At 39.0% G+C, this 19,458-nt stretch overlaps 1 protein-coding gene across 4 annotated transcripts in view; it reads right to left on the bottom strand.

Moving 5' to 3' along the window:
- Positions 1 to 497: 497 nt before the first annotated feature.
- Positions 498 to 19,458, bottom strand: part of TRIM55 (tripartite motif containing 55) — a gene marked incomplete at its 5' end in the record, with an annotated part of 40,091 nt that continues 21,130 nt past the window's right edge. For 2 of the 4 annotated variants that reach the window (XM_079796530.1, XM_079796531.1), the window contains 2 exons: positions 498 to 1,164; positions 17,874 to 18,161. In XM_079796530.1, coding sequence (XP_079652656.1) covers positions 1,042 to 1,164; positions 17,874 to 18,161 — 411 coding nt within the window. In that variant the 3' untranslated portion in view covers positions 498 to 1,041. The remainder of the gene's footprint in view (positions 1,165 to 17,873; positions 18,162 to 19,458) is intronic. The other 2 variants (XM_079796532.1, XM_079796533.1) reach the window with 1 other exon arrangement.

The raw sequence follows: 19,458 nt of genomic DNA, 5'->3' as shown, positions 1-19,458 counted from the left end.
TCAATTGATTGTTTAATACTTCAAAATTAATTTGTATATATGAAGATGCTTCTTCCCTTGGGACCCTTTAAATAACTTGACTAATGGATTAATAAGATAAAATAAAACACTGAATAAATCATTATAAGACTAAGTTGTTAAAAACAGCATTTATTTAAGAGTTCATACAGAGTAAAGTTGTATTTATGTTCTGAAGGAGGCATTATGGTGGGACAAATAAAACATGATTTAAATATATATACATATATAATGTAGTATATATATGTATATATGTGTATATATATATGTGTGTGTGTGTGTATATATACATACATATATATTTAAATACATGAAGTTGTGTCTCATTGGATACATGAGAAAGTAGATGGTTCCTGTGGAAAGGTTTTTTTCCCCAATTAAAGTGCTTGTTATCTGCATATCTAAAACTAGATTAGAAAAATGTCACAAGAAATGTCCTAGGCCTTCAGCCTTCTGGACTACGAAAGTGTCAGAGTCAAAGAACATTTCTAGATATACGTCCAGCAACATATATTATGGAAAAGAGGAAGCCTTTGTGAAACATATCATACCTTTGGTCAATGATTTACCTTTTGTCCATATATTGATAAATCAGTCACTTCTAAATTAATAGTGAATTTCACTGACCATATGCATTGTTAACAAGGAAAGAGAAAAAGAGCTATTATATAATAACAAAAGCCAGTGCCTATTAGAGACAAAAGTGTAGTGCCCACTTTTTTCAACGCTTGCCACTTGTTACTGACACATGCTCACACATACCACACTGACACATCCTTCATACTGTTTCCCACACAATAAAAGATTTGCATAAGATCAAGTTTCTTTTTCCCAATGCTTTCTGCAGCTGTTTTCCTTTAATGTGTTAGATAAATCATCTGGAATTGAAGATTTTTCTTTTGTTGCAGAAATCTTGTTCTGAGGTCCCTTTCATCATTTACATCATATTAATTTCATCTAGGTTCCCTGCTACTTGTGTGCATTTCAGCCAGGCAGACAGAGGGGCAGCAGTTGGAATGAACATCATTCGTTCAGGGAGTTCAACCAGGAAAAGGAGAAGATATGGCGAGCTGGCTCAGAATCAGCTCCATTCCCACTCCCTGAAGCTGCAGCCTGTCCCTGGAGGGGAGGATCCTCAAATCCAATCTGCAACAGAAGGAAATCTGAATGAGAGGAGGAAGAGGCTAGTCCTTTTGGGGTTGGTCCAGCCACTTTTCTACTGAGGAGAAAGGATCATCATCATAATAATAATTATATAGAACATAATTATTATTAGGGATGGGAAGCAAGCTCAGGTTATTTTGGCCATGGTCAAGAGCCATGAAAAATGCACACTCATGATCCAGAAAGGGGCAACAGTAATGCATGCAGTGGGAAGTTCTTGGGAAAGAGTCCAGGCTATTCTACTTTTTTTTAAAGGCCACTTGTACATTATTTACTGAAACGAAAGTTGCTAGGAAGCTAATGGGAATTTGGATTTAGAAAAATCTGCAAAATAAATAAAATCCTGTTTTAAATGACATTGTTACATCACATGATATTGCAGGACAAATCTCTGCACTGCTAAAGTAAGAATTTCTACTAGGATGTGAATATATATAGTATAATATTTGCAAAAATGCAGGCTTAGTTTTGAACAAATCATGAATGAAAGGACTTTTTTTCTTTAGGCCATAAAAATCTAATAACATCAATACTTCTAAAGAAATATCTGTCTTTTATAGATACCACTATAAAAAACACTTCTCTTTTATAGATACATGACAGATACAAGTTATAATTTTGAAGTAATTGTTCAATCTAATCTATAAGTGAAATTTACAGGGTAGGGCAAAAGTAAGTTTACAGTTATTTGTATAGAAGATAATACAATAATCAAATAATAATACAAGAATAAACTCCATGTTTCACATATTTACAACTATAAACCTACTTTTGCCACACCCTGTATTTATGTTGTTTTGAGTTTAAACTATAACTTGGTGAAATGAGAGACAATTATAAAGAAGTCTTGTTGAAATGCAATTTGATGTATAAACTCAAACTCCTTATACTTAAAGGGACCATGACAAACACAGGTCTTCCTAGGAGAACTACCAAAGACAGGCTAAGACATATTCTGATGACTTAGATTATCCCACTGGATTAAAACGCCATTGATTTTAAAGCAATGAGGTAGGCACATGCATTCAACTTAGACACTCCTTGTGATTTTATGAAGCTGCTATATGAATGGACAATACCTATCACAGGCAAAGCAGAACTTGGATAAATACTAGTATGTAGTAGTTTTGTTGCCACTCAAAATACTTTCAAGTGAAAAATGAGTGCCTGTCCTGCACTTTACCAGATTTTACCCTAAATATATGTTTTGGGGTACTGTTTCAAGTTCAGCAAAATTATCCCAAGTCCTTATGACTTTGGAATTATCTCTCCATGGCTATGTTGCTCCCTAAGATGATAAAATCATATTAGCCACAGTAGAATAAAACTGAGGCATGTGGTTTTCTATGAAGGAACAGTTGAGACATCAAGTGCAGTTGGGCTTTTACAAAAAAGGTTGCTATTGGATTCTGTTGGTAATGGGCTGGCTACCTCAATGTGCTTGAAGTAGAGGTGGAATGAACATCATTTTGACAGAATCCTGTGCCTATTTACACACATCAAATTCGTCTCCCCACCATAGTCACCTTACTCTCACAAATCCTGCAAAAAACAACAACAACCACTAAGTAAACTGGGCATATCATTGATGTGTAAAATACTTTTTTCTAACCATTCTGAAGAAGTGAATATGAATTCTGCCTGGAGGAACAGACCATCAAGTCCTTTTTGTAGCTTCTTTTCCTTGAAGACAATTTCTAATCTAAAAAAAACTACCTCAGTAGCTGTTCTAAAATATCTAAAGGATGATGCTAGTTGGGTAACGTATTTTCTGCAGAGGGATATAGTCTGTGTGAAACTGCTGGTTGCTAACAAACCATTTGGGACTGCTTTCAGAATTTCCATATATTTTTGTGCTTTTCTGTACTCGAGTTTAAAATCTTTCGTTTTAAATGTTGTTAGTTGCTAATACCCTACAGCCTTCAAAACTTGATATTAAACAGTTTGCTGCTTTCACACCCTCATGTTCTCAGTCAGTTATGAGATTTCCTTCCAAACAATATGGAACTTATCTTTCAGATAAGCTGTCTTTCAGAGAAGAAAGGCTAGTGCCAGAGTGGGGGCCAAGAGCATAGGTTATCCAGAATATCTTTGGGAGAAAAATATTTAAAAATCAGGGGCAAGGATATGGAGAAAAAGAAACCCTTTTGCTGTTGATGGGAATGTAAAATGGTGTAGCTATGTGGAAAATAGTAAGATGGTTCCTCAAAAAATTCAACATGGAATGACCATATCACCCAGCAATTCCATTTTTGGTTATATACTCAAAGAAATGAAAGCAGGGACTAGCACAGGTATTTGCACACTTGTGTTTATCGCAGCCCTATTCACTATAGTTAGGAGCTGGAAGCAACCCAAGTGTCCATCACTGGATGAATAAACAAAATGTGGCATGTACATATAATGGAATATTATTCAGCCTTAAAAAGAAGGGAAATTCTGGCACATGCTACTGAAACAGGAATTTTTAGGGGTGAAAAAGACAGGTTTAGGAAATTTTAGAAATTAAGGGGACCATGGAAGAAGCACAGGACTGCAGAGCAGCAGAAGGTATATCTCCATAGAATAGGGGAGCTGAAAATCTGCAACAGGTACATTTCCATAGAATGAGGGAGCTGGAAACAGCAGAAGGTCTATATTTATAAAATAAAGGGAAGGAAGCCCCTCATTCAGAAGAAGAAGAAGAAAACCCAACGGAAATAATAAAACATGGGACAGGAGCGCAGGAGTTACTATAGCAACCAGTCTAAGGGAATAGTGACCAATCAGAGGGGATATCAAGGCACACAGATCTACAGCCTTTATAAACTGTGGAAACAGGGACTCAGTGGGACTCTTCCCCCTCCCCACATGGGAGCCTATACTTGTTCTTTAATAAATTTCCACCTTTGCTATACCACCTTCCGTATGAACAAAGAGCCCGGGAACCATCCTGCCCAGAGGAGCACCGCGTGTTCTGGTCCAAAAATCCCATTTCACTACAACATGGATGAACCTTGAGGACACTGGCTAAATAAAATAAGCCCATCAGAAAAAGACAAATACTGTATGATTCCACTTACATGAGATATCTAAAGTAGTCAAATTCATAGAAACAGAAAGTAGAATGGTGGTTGACAGTGGCTAGGGGTAGAGGGCAATGGGGTGTTGTTTCAGTTTGGGTACAGACTTTCAGTTTTGCAGCATGAAAAAGTTCTGGTGATTAGTTGTACAACAAAGGGAATATACCAAAGGGAATATACTTAACACCACTGAAATGTAATTTAGAAATTGTTAAAATGGTAATCTTTATGTTATATATTTTTACCACAATTAATTTTTTTTAATTAGGGGACTTCACATTAAAATCTGAATTTGTAGGTTCTCTTGACAAAATGGAAATGTAGCACCCAGAAATAACTCCTGCATGGAGTGCTGAGCAGCGCTGCTCCTTTGAACTAAGTTAGTTCGTGTTCTCTCTCTCTCTCTCTCTCTCTCTCTCTCTCTCTCCTCTCTCTCTCTCCTGCTTTGCTTTCCACAGTGCCCACAACCCCCTTTTGCCTCCCTGATGCAAGCCTGGTTTCAGTGGCTACTTATCATTGTGCTTGTACAATTGCTGTGCTCAGAGCAGAGTTAAGAGGAAAGCAAATCATATGTTGTATTTATCCATCTGTCAGCATTTTCTTTTACTTGACCTGCTTTTCCATTAATGTTACCTTCATAGTCACAAGGGCAACACCAGCTTGTTGCTCTTAATAGAAGGCTAGGTTTAGTACAGTGGTTCTCAACCTTTCTAATGCCGCGACCCTTTAATACAGTTCCTCATGTTGTGGTGACCCCCAACCATAAAATTATTTTCGTTGCTACTTCATAACTGTAATTTTGCTACTGTTAATGAATCGTAATGTAAATATCTGTGTTTTCCGATGGTCTTAGGCTCTACAGCAGCGGTTCTCAACCTGTGGGTCGCAACCCACAGGTTGAGAACTGCTAGCAGGGTCGCATGAGGAACTGTATTAAAGGGTCGCGGCATTAGAAAGGTTGAGAACCACTGGTTTAGTAGGAAGGTGTCAAAGAAAAGAGAGTAAAATGCTCAGTGGAATATTTGACTTGATTTTTATGCTAAGTGTGATGATTTTTTTTTTTAAAGCCAACATGTTTCTTGTAGCAAGATTGTTGAAAATCAAAGCATTAAACTGCTTTCATTGTTCAACTGAGGCCAGATGTGTTCCTGGGCACTTAGCATTGGAATATAACTGGGTGCAGATTGTTGAACATGCTCTTGCTTTGGCTTGTGGGCGATGCCAGCAACCCCTTTTTACCTAAATGGTCCACAAACTGAACAAAACTAAACAGATGCTTTCCTGACATTCATTCTGGCACAAGTCTGGGTAGCCACATTGAGGAGGAGAATTATTATATTTTTGACTGACCCAAAGTAAAAGGGTGAGCTTTGCCAGGTCATTTTGATCAGTAATCAGTGCCCTCAGGCTGCCTCTAAGCTTCCTAAGACTCCATGAGGTGCCAGCCTCAGCCCTTCCCCAAATGATCATCCCCTATATCACCCATGATCCTGATCCATTAAAATTTATCAATCTTGTGTCCCCTTCCCTCAGGCTTATCCAAGTGATAGTCATTAATCTGATTAACTGAATTGCAAGTAATATATTAATGGGTGACAATGGCTTGATGTACACTCCTGCAAGATAACATTTTGCCTAGAAATGTCCATGTCTTATCCTATGAAACTCGTTCACTTTTTCTTAACCCAGGAGAAGATGTACGGTGTATTCTGTTTGGTTTGTTTGTGGACTTTGTTGCCATGACTGTTGTGGACATGTTAGCCACCATGCTAGGCCACTAACAGGGATGCTAGGGACAGTGAGGAAGTTTGTGTCCAGACCCCTATTCTTGGGCCTCTGTCTCCTCTCTGTTGCTGTGAGTGTTAATCACAAATCCAACCTGACAGCAGGATCTGGTAACCACTGCATGTGAAATGCTAGTCTTTCTAGGCCAATTCAGAAGAAACCTTGCCTGTTTATAATGAAATACATTTGCCTTAAAGGAATGTGGATAGGAGGGGTAAGGTTAGACTTGAGGCTTCTGAGTGGGCAAGCACCCTGCACCTGCTAGGCTGGGTCAGAGAATCAAAGCCAGATGCCGGAAACAGGTGTGAGTAGGAACTCTGAAGTCACATTTAGAATGCTCATTCAGAAAGACTAAACCCAAGCATTGGCCTGCTCCCCTACTTAGCATTCCTGAACCTCAGATCCTTGGATAGCTCAAGCATTATGGATTCCAGACTGGAAAAGAAACCACAGCCAAGAGCCTGGGCCAGTTGTTATGTCTGAGAAGTAACTGAGGCAGGTCTGTGACTCACACAGGCAAGAGTCTAAGCCCTGGAAACTTTCAGGTCTGACATTGTGGGCATTTCTCTCACAGGAACGCAGGCACTCCTGCTTGGTGGCAGAGCAACCAAGATATGTTAGGAATGAAGCACAGAACTGTGAAAATATAGCACAGTCTCCATGAAAGCTGGAGGAAGAAGAAAATAGGTATTCCCCTATTCCAAAAGGAGCTCTGGAAGGAAAACGCTCGCTAAAGAGCATTTTTTTTTCCTTGAGAGGATTTATAGCTATACATGCTGAGGGGGTGGGCGAAGGGAACTAATTTGGGAGCTTCGTTGCCATTAGCCACTTTCTTCTGCTAAGGGAAGAACTGAAGCCAGAGTAATTTCCTCAGGCTTATGAAACAAGCTCTTAACCCAGGGGAAGAAGTGCAGTGTATTCTGTGTGGTTTGTTTTAAACATGGTGTCTAGGAATTGATGGGGTCAGGTGGGGAGCTGGAAGGAGGTAAAACAAATGTGTCACAGTCTAGCAAAAACTTAAAGCCAGCTGTTTTCTCAGATATGGACCTGACAATCGTGTGTCCAGTGTAGAGTGTGTGTGTCCTCACTGTTTCTGAAAGAACTGAATTACAAAGAACTGCTAATTAGGTAATTCTTCAGTCAAGGGCTTCTTTGTCTTGTGTTAGACAAATAGGTCAGACAGGTTCTCAAGAGCTATGGGAGGGTGATAGTATTATTATACCCAATTTACAGAGGAGAAAACTCAGTCTCAGAAAGATTGAAGAATTTGCTCCAAGTAATTCTAAGATGAAGTGCTGAGAGTTGTTAGTAGTGGCCACAAATTCAAAGAGAAAAGGGGCAGCTTGTGTTGTTGAGCAGATGAGAGTCAGGATGGCCCACTCCACCCTGGAAGTCAGCTAGAGAGGCAGGTTGGCCAGCAGCATGGGGTGCAACTACAGGATAGGAACGCTCTCATTTACAATAGACAGTCGCATCCCTATAAGCAGTGGAGGCCAGAAACGACCTCTGCCCTCCGGAGGCTGTGCCAATATGTCATGAGTAGTGAATCAAACCAAGGGAACCTTTGGTCACACTATTTTTGCTTCAGTCACATCAGCCCAGGTGAAGTGGGGATTCACCCACTTTTCCTAGATGTGGGCTTGGCCTCTACTGTACTGTACACACACACTCCATAGGGAAAGATGAGGGATCATTGGGCACCAAGCTCCAACTGCTCTGTGATCTTGAGCAAGTCACTCATCCTCTACGATCCCGCAATATAAAATGGAGAAGTTTAGCAATTCCTTATGTACCGGGTGGTTGGGAGGTTTAAATGAGAGAATCTCTATGAAAGACTTTGTAAATGATAAAGCAATATGTACACATTAGTTACAGCCGTTGCCACATAGAATTGGTTTTTTAGATGCGTTAACATTATGGTGGATTAATTCTTATTTTTGTGGACTGCAGTGGGGACAAAGGCATTTCATGGAAATCACTGAGATACATAAATAAGGACAGGAAAAAATCCACAGGATGTACAACACTGATATAGGTCTTAGATTTAATGAAAATAATAAAACAATTTAAAAACACAGGAAGCAAAACTCAATTAGCAATGTCATAACAACTTCCCCAGAGAGCTCTCCCTGGTACCTGCGTTGCAGTTTTCATGGAATTGTAGAGCTGTAAGCACAGGTTGCCAGGGGAAATGAATTCATTACATTGCTCACACATAATTTACATTGTATTTTCCCTTTTAAAATGGATACATCCATTTAGCTTCCTATTAGAGTGACATTTACTAAGGATGCTATTTGATCCTGAGAAATTTATTCTACATTTTTTAGTATAGTTTTTTTTTTTTGTCCTTCTAGAAAAGCCCCCAATTGACAATTATTAGGATGTCACTTTTCCAGCAAGACTAAAAAAAAAAAATCCCAGAAAAAGAAAATTGCAATTATAGGATATAAATGAAAGAGCATTAATAATGTTAATGTAATGGCCTCACTAAAGCTTACTTGTTTAAGAAAAACCTTACTCTCTTCTATAATTTTTCTATGTAAAAATGCGTGTATTTCATTATTATAACGTCTTGTGATTTCCAAGATTATTAAATCCTGGAAAATGTTAAGCAGTAAATGCAGGCCAGTCCTGACCACTGGTCAGTTTTCTATTTTTTATAAGCTTTGAAATTCCAGCACAGTCAGGACACAGGGCATATCAGTGATTTGTAAGCTCGAATCTCCTAATTCAATCACTCTCGGTAGGGATTTCTGTTAGAAAATAGTTCGACACCCTAAATCCCTCGATTAAATTTAGAGAACATAGTTACATTTTCATTCATTTCTGCTGTTCTGGAAAATTAAATAGATCATTTCAAAAAACACAGAACCTAGAGTCACACTCGTGGGAAATCATGTTTTTGATCTCCTACTTTATTTTTTTAAATGTTCTTATAATAACTTGTGAAATTAATCTTGCTCAGAAAAGAAGCCTTCCAGCCCATAGCCTCAGGTATCTCTCATCTCTCAGTCTCTGGTAGCAGCTGGAATTGATATTTGCCCTTGAAATCAGAGTCAAAGATCTGGTCTCAAAGGTTATTTGCATGAAAATGGTTTTATCTTTTTTGTGTGTGACACCTTGTGGAGACCCAGGGCTCCCCAAGGATACTTTGGCCTATTGCTCATTCTAGTTTAGGAAAACATGAATATTTTCAAGGGGACTGAATCTTGGGATGATAAAACATTTGATAAGGTCTTAGGTCTCTGGACACATATTAGTTTCTGAGAGTCTAGGAACTAAACCCTGAGCTTCAAGAAGACTAAAGAATCTTTGTTAGCTCCCAAGTGTCTTTTTAACCATTTAAACCATAGGTCTTTCTCTTTCCTTACCTTTCCTTTTCTTTCCTCCTTTCTTTCTCAATTGTTTAAAAATTTTTTCCTCTGGAAGTACCTTTATACAGCCTGGGTTGGGAACTAAGATGGCCATGGGCTAGTTTTGTTGGTGACATTTTTCATACTGGCCTTGATCTCCACACATCCTTCTGCTATTTTAGAATGAAGAGCTCACAGGTCGGGGTGACCCACATTGTTCCTCAGGTTCTGTCTACATATCTTATGATATGTAGAGAGGAACACTTAGGACAGAAGGGACAAACTGCACCTTCTTAGATTTGGAACCTTGGACCTTCTTTACTAAGAAAACAAGCCCGGTTCTGGAAGTCCCTGGCTCTTGACAGGGTCACCTCTGTGGAAACAGGTTTAGACAGGACAAGGAGTGAACTAGAGTGCAGGTGTGTCATGAAAGTGTACAGAGACATTAGTTCATAAAGCAATTTACATCAAAGCTAAAAATAGAAACCCACAGAGCAGTGACAACTGATCACCAGATTGTAAAGTTCAGCCTAGTCACTTAAAAGCATCGGGAACCTCAGCCATCCCAGCCTTTGCTATATTGGACTTTGTACATGGCTGGAGGAGGAAGGGGAGACAGACTTGTTAGATTTAGGCCATGAGGCCTTCCCTATGGCCAACCATTTGGAATGCCTTAAGGATTGTCAGCACCTTTCTCCTCCAAGTTCCTTCCCCTCTGCCCCCTCTCTAAGCTGCCTTAAAAGATTGTATATGTGAATGAAGACCCCTCTTTATAGCCATTCAAGTAGGCAGACAGAAAAAGAAGAAAGATAGAAGTTATCTTTTTTTAAACACTTACCTTGGGATTAATTCTTCAAGAAAATATAACAATATAGCAATGCTAAATGTGAATACACCTAAACAGAGTTTCAAAATTGATAGAACTTAGAAGATAAGTAGATAAAGCCACAATTATAGTCAGCTATCTCAAAATCCCTCTCTCAGCAATTGATAAAACAAGTTAAATGGAAATTGGTAAGGTTATAATACACTTGAACAGCACTACAAATCAACTGACCTAATTGATATTTGTAGAACACACCACCCAACAACAACAGAAAATACAATGTTTTCAATTGCACATGGAACATTCACTAAGTTAGATCATATTTTGGGCCATAAAATAAATCTTAATACATTTAAAAGGATTGGAATCATATAAAGAATACTCTTTCTTCACAACAGAATCAAACCAGAAATTAAACAGAAATATATCTAGAAAATCTCCCAATATTTAGAAATTAAATACTATTCATCTAAATAACACAGGGGTCAAAGAAGAAAGCAGAAGGTAAATTAGAAAATATTTTTAATTAAATAAAAATACAACATATCTAATCTTCTGGGATGATCTAAGCAGTGATTAAAGGAAAATTTATAGCATTACGTGCTTTTATTAGAAAAAAAAAGAAATATATTTAAAATCAATAATCTAAGCTTTAACCCTAAGGAACTAGAATGAGAAGAAATAAATGAAGTCCAAAGTAAGCATAAGAATAAAAATAATGAAGAGCAAAAATGAATGCAGTAGGAAATAGACCAAAAATAGAAGAGAAAAAAAAAGCCAAATAAAACCAATAAAGTGGAGGACTTACATGACCTGTTCTGGAGACTTCTATAAAATTATACTAATCACAACAGTGTGATATTGGTAGATGGACAAGCATACAGGTCAATGGTACAAAATAGAGAGTCAAGAGGTAGATCCACACATATGTGGTCATTTAAATTTCTACAATCATCAAGTGAGGAAAGGATAGCCTTTTCAACAAACAGTGCTGAAACCAGTGAATATCTATATGGAAAACAAACAAACACACAAAAACTAAAAACCTTTATTCTTACTCCACACATGTATAAATTAACTTAAAATGATCTTAGATCTAATTTAAGAGCTAAAACTATAAAAAATTCTAGAAGAAAACATAGGAGAAAATCTTTTGATTTTGAGGTAAGCCAAGATTTCTTAAATAGGATACAAAATGCCCAAATCAAAAGGAGAAAAATGACAAATTGGACTTCATTAAAACAAAAAATGTTTGACCTTCAAAATACATTATTAAGAAAATTAAAAGGCAAGCCATAGACTGGGAGAAAATATTTGCAAAACATGTCTGATAAGAGAGTTTTATCCAAAATACATAAAGAATTTTATAATTCTCCAAGATGACGAACACCAAATAAAAAAGTCAGCAAAATATAGGAACAGATAGTTCATTAAAGTAAATTTTAAAATGACTAAGAAGCACATGAAAAAATGCTAAACATCATTAGTCATCTGGAAAATGCAAATTAAAACTACAAGAAGATACCATACAGATCCATTAGAATGGCAAAAATGTAAAAGATTAGCACAATACCAAGTTCTGTCTAGGATGTGGAACTCTCTTACATTGCTGGGAGAAACACAAAATTGAATAGACAGTATAGAAAAGTTTGACCGTTTCTGATGAAGTTAACCATGAATTTACCACATAATCCAGCAATTCCACTCCTAGGTATTTACTGAAAGACACATTCACAAAGACTTACATGTGAATGTTCATAGAAGCCTTACCTATAAATAGAAAAAACTGCTAACAACACAACAATCATCCATCAAGTGATGAATAAATAAATTGTGGCATATCCATTCGATAGAATATTACTCGGGATAAAAAGAAATGAGCTTCTGATACATGAAACAAAATGGAGAAATCTCAAAAGCATTATGCTAAGTGAAAGAAGCCAGTCACAGAAGTCTACAGAATGCATCTTTTCATTTATATGACTTTCTAGAATTGGCAAAACTATAATGACAAGCAAAAAATCAGCTTGGATACAGGGAGTTGACTTAACTGCAAAGACACACGAGGGAACTTTTTGGAATAACAGAAATATACTATATCTTAGTTGTGCTAGTGGCTATACAATGCTACATATTTGTAAAACGTTCTTGAACTTTACACATAAAATAGGTAAATTTTTAAGAATCACATCTTTTCATTCACCTAATATTTTGTGACTGTCTCTAATGTGTACATTCTGTCTTTGCTCTACTGGGCAATGGATTCTAAAAATGTCTTTTGGTGGACTTCAGAGTTGAGTCATCATGGGCTTTTATGGAGTTTATAGCATCTAAAGGGGTAGTAAGAGCTGTGTAAGCATTCAGTTAAATGGGTGTTGGAAAAACAGTTTGGGAAATGGGGATTTATATAAGAGCTTCAAGACAAGAAATATATTTTGGAAAATGCAAGGGGCTATCAATTTTAGTGAGAATCGTTTGTTGTTATTGTCACTCATAGTGGTTTGTATCAGTCCTAAGTCCATAATCCTCCCAATGAAAACATCCTGAAACAATTTATTAAAATTTTAGTACTAACATTGTGTAAATAGATGAATCTTCTCATTGATCGTTATTTTATTTTCCTGGTGAGCAAACTGAAGGTCAAAGAAATATCCCCAGAGTCAGGTGTAGAAACAGAAAGTCTGGGACCTAAATTCTTTCTCCTAATTTCATTGATCTTTTCAGTGCCTCATATCTTAGCAGAATGTCTGACCAACTTATTTGTCTATTTTCAGACTTGAAGAATGGAATGTAACAAGTGGATGTTCTATTCTTGAAAACAACAAATAGCTATGAAGTTTTGTGGGTATTATATAACTACAAATTCATGCTCTGGTAAAATATATGAGCTGAGGTTCTTTATAGAGGCAGAAATTTTAATGCCCAAGTCCCTATTTCCAAGGTAATTAGCTGTTTGTGGAGAGAGAGAGAGAGAGAGAGAGAGAGAGAGAGAGAGAGAGAGAGAGAGAGAAAGAGTAAGAGTAAGAGTAGAGGGTGAGATGGGGAAGATGGGGTGGTCTTCTGACCTTGAGGCAGCTGCCATGGTCAAGATTAAATATCAGCCAGAGCAGCTGCAAAGTTAATCTACCAAATAAGGAGACATTTATTTGGAAATCCCTGTTCCCTGAACAGCTCCTATTAAATAGTTTGGACAAATTCTTTCACCCAAGGCCACTAAACCTCCATGGGAAGAAAGAAAGGGGAACAGAAACATTACTGCTCCCACTTCTGAAAAAATCTAATTGCCACTGACATTCCCAATAAAATACCCAATTGTCCATGGGGGTGGGATGGGAGTGGAGGCAGTCCCTGTGTTAACCCCCAGGTGTAATTTTCATGTAAGTAGTGTGGGAAGAAGAAGGGCAGCAGATGGAAGCAGATTGAACCAGGCATCCCCAGGAAGTGAGGCTCATAGAGACTGCTTTCTAAGGGAAGCCAACCTGTCTCACAAAGTCTTCCCCACCTTATTATTGTCCTGTCTTCTGAGGTTAACTAGGGCCTGGTGTAATTTTTTCAAAATAAAATTTAAAATTAACACATGACATAGGTCAAATATCATTTCCACCAAACTCTTTGCATTGACTGAGTATATAGCAGTCATGGCCTAGAATGGTGGAACTTAGAGGGCAATTTTCTAGCTAAAGACCACTTCATGTATAGAGGCTTTGCATAGTTTGACCTGTGACCTCTTTCACAAGGTTTTCTGGGAGGAATGGGGTGTGAACAGTTTCAAAGTGTATCCTGCAGAAGGATGTCTTCTATGAGATCCAACCTGATGTAGGGCTGAATTCAAACCTTGTTGAGAAATTATTTTTTCTTTGAGAATGAGGATGGGGAAGGCAACAATGCTCTTCTGATCTATCAAAAAGCTAAGTCCCCATTCCCCACTGGTGGAGGGAATTGATATCTAGTTCTTGCCATGACCAGCTTCTAACACACAATCTGCCTATGTGATTAGGTGAAGAGAGAAGGTACATGATAAAGTAGAGATTGCATGAAATCACAGGCAGCAAAAGTAAAGGCAGGTGAATGGCCATGAGGAAAGCACCTGGTAATAGAATTTGGTCTTAAAAGATTTGCAGTCTGGCTGATGAAGTCTGAAGTGAGTTTACAGATGAGCAAGTGAGCTGAGATGCTTCTGAGTTTCTAAGGCAACCTCATTCCCTGACATGGAACCAGTGAATCAAGGAGAACTTTGTATCACACTCTAAATATTCAGGGGAAGACTAATGATGAAGTATGAAATTCCAAAAAGCTAACCTTGCATTGGACAAATATTAATTTAGTGAGCTGGGTTCTGAGGTGATGAAGGTGAATCAGGCCTGCAAAAAGTTCAGAGGATAGGAGTCTAATACTTTGGTGAGGTCTCTATCTATATGTCCATATCTTCTTTCATGGATCAAAGAATGGTACTTCATCATAAACAGATTTTCTTCTCTATGTGAAAGGCCCTTTCTCAAACACCAAGAACTACACAAGCAGGGCTCTTTGCAAAACTGAATGTCAATTCACCCTACCTCCCCTCATCCCCACTTGCCTCACCCTCATCCCACCAAACAGACACATGAATGTCAGTGTACATGACATGGGCTCAGTGGATGGCAGACAAGAAGCATGACTCTCCCCCTGCAGACTCAGAGAAGTATTACAAGGATGTATGGCAACCAAGCCCAAAACCTGACTTCTCAGAATGTAAGCTAGACTCTTCAGACAATTATTCAGATCCACATTAGATTATTCCAGTAGCATGGAGTTTTCTCTCTCCCCATTTGCCCCACTGAGACCATGGCCAATACGTCCTCCCACTACTCTTCCACATAAATAATGACAGCAGACTATAAGGGCACTCAGAACATTCTAGGGGCACAGGTTTCTGGCTAACTATTAACCAGAGGGGGCAGGTCCCACTCACACACAGTTAGAGACATGACAGGAATCCACTAAGATCCCACTGCCTTTGATGAGGCAAAAAGGAACTGTATGATGGGAGCTTTCAGAAGAGTTGATGTCAACCCTAGAAAAAGTCAACGAGCCAGAAATAACTGAGGCCTTTCAGCACAGTCACCCTGAATTGCTTCTGAGCTATAGGTACAGGGAGCTGGGTCTCAGGTCCAGCAGGGTCATTTACTAAAAGTTCATGGGGTTTGAATCTTTAAATATTACTAATTAAACGGTAACATTCAAAGGATTATTAAAGGAGTAAGATGTCAGTCCCTGAGCAAACCTCCCAACAGTAATCAAGAAAAGGATTGACTATGAGAGAGGTGTCTTAAAAATAACCTGCTGTTTGTTGGCTTTATGACTTTTCTCTGGTTCTAATTCTTTATGGCTGGTAAGAGAACATTAATCTCTGACTCTTGACTCATTCAGATCTCACCTGGCTGCAATCCCCCTAATATTGCTGTATCAAGGGCACATTTCTCTCAGGGCCCCCCTCTCCCAGGAAAGACTGTAGAGTCTGAGGGTTCAAAGACAACTGAGAAATCACCTAGACCCGTGGTCGGCAAACTGTAGCTCATGAGCCACATGTGGCTCTTTGGCCCCTTGAGTGTGGCTCTTCCACAAAATACCACGGCCTGGGTGAGTCTATTTTGAAGAAGTGACATTAGAAGAAGTTTAAGTTTAAAAAATTTGGATCTCAAAAGACATTTCAATCGTTGTATTGTTGATATTTGGCTCTGTTGACTAATGAGTTTGCCGACCACTGACCTAGTCCAACTGCCCACCAGACCAAGAATTGCCTATGTAACCCCAATAGGAGTCATCTGGCCACTTCCTGGGCCCCTCTGGTATAAGCAGATAAAATGCTGCTACTTAATCTATGGAAACCCTACAGAGTCCTTTGTTACTCCTCCCTGTATTTTAAGAGCAGTGAATTCCCACAGCATCATGGATGCCTTTTGAAACTGCGCCCCCCCCCCCACCCCTTTAATGGCCATTTGGAGGGTCCATTGTTACTGGATTACTGAATAATTGCCCACGGAGTCACTTCTGAATCAGGATCCCCTCCATGCAGGATTAGATAATGGAGCAATTCTCCTCAGGAAGGTGCCTTGAGGTGATTGCATTGTGGGAGCTCGATGCCACAGTATTGTCTAGGAACTTGGTTCTTTTTTAGGTGGCTGAGCCTCAAGGTTGGGAGAAATTCATCTCTGGGCCTACAGAAGAGAAACATGATAAAAGAAACTACATGAGATGTTAGTCAAGGGAAAAGAAAATGTTTCCTACCCATTAAAGTAAAAATCAAGCACTGAATCTGACTCCAGATGTAGTGAAGTATAAGAAAAGCCAAAAGTGCTAGGCAGATTGCTAACTCCTGTGAGGAAACAAGAAGAAAACTTCACTGATATTATCACAAATAATTTTCCCAACATCATTCAGGTGGACTTTTCATTTTGGTTCAGAGCCCTATTTTGTGCTCCTCACAGGGTCTGTTCAGAAAACAGCTCCTCCTCACTCAACTTCCACTAAAGATGTAAGAATTCCCACATACTTTCTAAGAATAATCAATGCCCACTCCATTTTTTAAACCTGAAATCCACTTCAAAAGTTTTCCTCAAACCAAACATTTATTTTTGTCATTTTCATCTGTGAAAATAAATATATGACACAAAAGCCTGTTTGTTACTTTTAATTTTCCAAAACTCATTTGGTTTTTTATCTCATGAAAAGAAGGTTCACTTGAGCAGATACAGTCAAGATAGTAGCTAATTTTCTAATTTTTGAAAAAATGTTGTTTGTTGTTCGTAATCACCTGATGACCCAGGAGCATGGAACGAGAGTATTTGTTTGACAGCCCCCTTGTCTGGGTGACACTCACACCCACACAGCATTTAAGAATGCTCAAGAGTATTGAGTAACCACGAACATTCTTCCTCATGAAGAAATTGTAGATTTCTTCTGGGGAATCTTTGAGCCATGCAAACATCTAACCAGTGTTAGGAAGAAGACACTGATGTCAAACTTTCATTATAAGAAAAAGGAAAAAAATAAGTAAGTGTCCCTTTTTAAAAAATGTGATGGAAGAAAACCTGTGCTTTTCTGTTCCCAGGAGCACATGCTTAGGGGAAGCACTAATTTAATCAAGCCAAGACTATCTTTGCCTAGCTGTAGCCAGCACACTCCCAGAATCCATGAATCACGGGTTATTTTCCAGAGCAGACTTAGAACTCAATTCAAACATACTCCTTGAGGATTGCTGGGAAGGGCACAAAAGCAGGTTATTAGTCTTTGTAAGCCTAAGGAGGACATAGAGTAGGCTGAGCAAGGGCAAGTGGCCTTGCAAAGGGGAACAGGGACACCAGCCAGTCACTGCAGGCAAAGCAGCTTTCAACTGCATGCCTAAGGGCCAGGCTCTCTGGACCCCCTCCCCTGGGAAGCCAGGTGTGAGGTCACCACTCATGCACAGAGTGAGGTCAAATTGGTTTTTATTTTTTGTTTTATGTAAGGTTTAAAAAACAAGTCAACATAAGGCTTAAACAATAAGCCAGGGTTGGGGGCTGAGCTGTTCCTGAGATTTTCCCCAAGGCCATGGTTTCTGTCTGCCCCTTTGGAAGCCCTGGTTACTAGCAGGACCCTGGGTGGCACAGGGGAGCATTCAGACACAAGAGCATCAGCACTAACCTGAGAAGTAGCTGCAGGTGAACTAGTTTCCTTACCACTCACTGCTGCCCTCTCACTGGCTGCGGCTTCTGCCACGTCTGCCTTCTGCACACTCGAATCCTCAGAACCAGGAGGCCCTATGTGCCCCAGACCTTCGCTCCCTGGGGTGGAAGGTGGGTTGGTGGTAGCTTTCCGTGTTTGGCCTTTATACCAACTAGGGTAAAGCAAGGGATCCGCAGTGTCCGTTGCTGTAGGGACTGGAGTTTCAGACTCTGTAGTCTGCAGAGAGCCAGTGGATACAACCTCCCCCTTAATCAGGACAGATACATTCAAAAGTAAAAGAAGAAAAAGAAGAAGAGGGAAAAAAAGGCAGTCGATTTTAGTTCCCTTCGGGTTTGACAATTGTGAACTGTGTGTGCAGTGCCTGCTTCAGTGCATGCTTTAGTTCATCCCACCCTTGGCAAGCGCTAAGGGCAGAAATGCTAACAGTACCCTCTTTGTGGCCTCTGCAGTGCCCCCTCTTCTTTTCTGGGCTTGTCTTCCACAAGATGGTAGCCTGACCAGGAACCCTAAAATGAAGGTTACTTACAAAACATTTGATATTGGAGAAAGGTCAAACTATTGACCAAAATTAATTTTTAATATGCGTGGGCTCCCAAAACCTCTTTTCTAAAACCAGCCATTGAACTTATTCCCATTTAGTTATCACCCCTCTTTCCATTTCAGTGTAATTGGTATACTCAGATTTTCAAGATTTTAGGAACTATAAATAACAGTATTTTAGCCTGGTTGTCTATGGAGGCAGAGCATAGATTATATACTTCCATCCCCCAGTTCTTGCTCTGAGGTTTTGTTTATATAGGTAATTTCAATCCACTTTGAAAGCAGGTGCAAAAACAGGGCTCATTTGTGATGAGTTTGCATTGTCCACAAACTCAGCAAGTTGGGACCCATCTGCTGAAAGTGTCATGTAGTCAGCACAAAGGCTTGAAAACTGGCCAGTGACATCTTAGAAATTTAAGGTCAGCCAATCAGGGTACAACATTTGGGATGAGCTAATTGGCTTAGAAAATTTTTAAACAATTCTGTCAACACATAATCTTATCAAATGACATACACAGAAAATGAGGCTTCATTTGCACACTGAACAAAAGTGGTGTTTCAGGGTAAGTAAGAGGGACGTAAACTACCATGGCTTCTCTATTCACTTTCTATATTATCTATAGAAAATGCAGAGTTTCAAAAGTATATTCATTGTTATTTTTCATCCCAAATTACATACTCTCACCCTATACCATAAATCTGTATTCAGAGCAGACCTAATCTTCATGATATTGGCTCTCTATGAATAAGTTACATATACACAATTTCCAGACGAAGATTGCCTCAAATTTGAGGGTGTTATTAATGGAAAACCATGTCAAACCAGTTATAACAACTGATCTGTTGAATAACCTATAGGGACTTTTCTCCCAGACATTGTGACTGCCCTGAAATCTTTTGTCTTCCACATACAAATGTCTGGCATATAGTTATCTTTTCCTCAAGGCAGAATAAATTGTTTAGGCTGTTGGTCAAGGAAGCACACCGGCATGCCCTGTAGGAA

This window comes from Cnephaeus nilssonii, assembly GCF_951640355.1.
Source record: "Cnephaeus nilssonii genome assembly, chromosome: 18".
Classification (NCBI taxonomy): domain Eukaryota; kingdom Metazoa; phylum Chordata; class Mammalia; order Chiroptera; family Vespertilionidae; genus Cnephaeus; species Cnephaeus nilssonii.
This window is presented reverse-complemented; position numbering and strand designations above follow the sequence as displayed.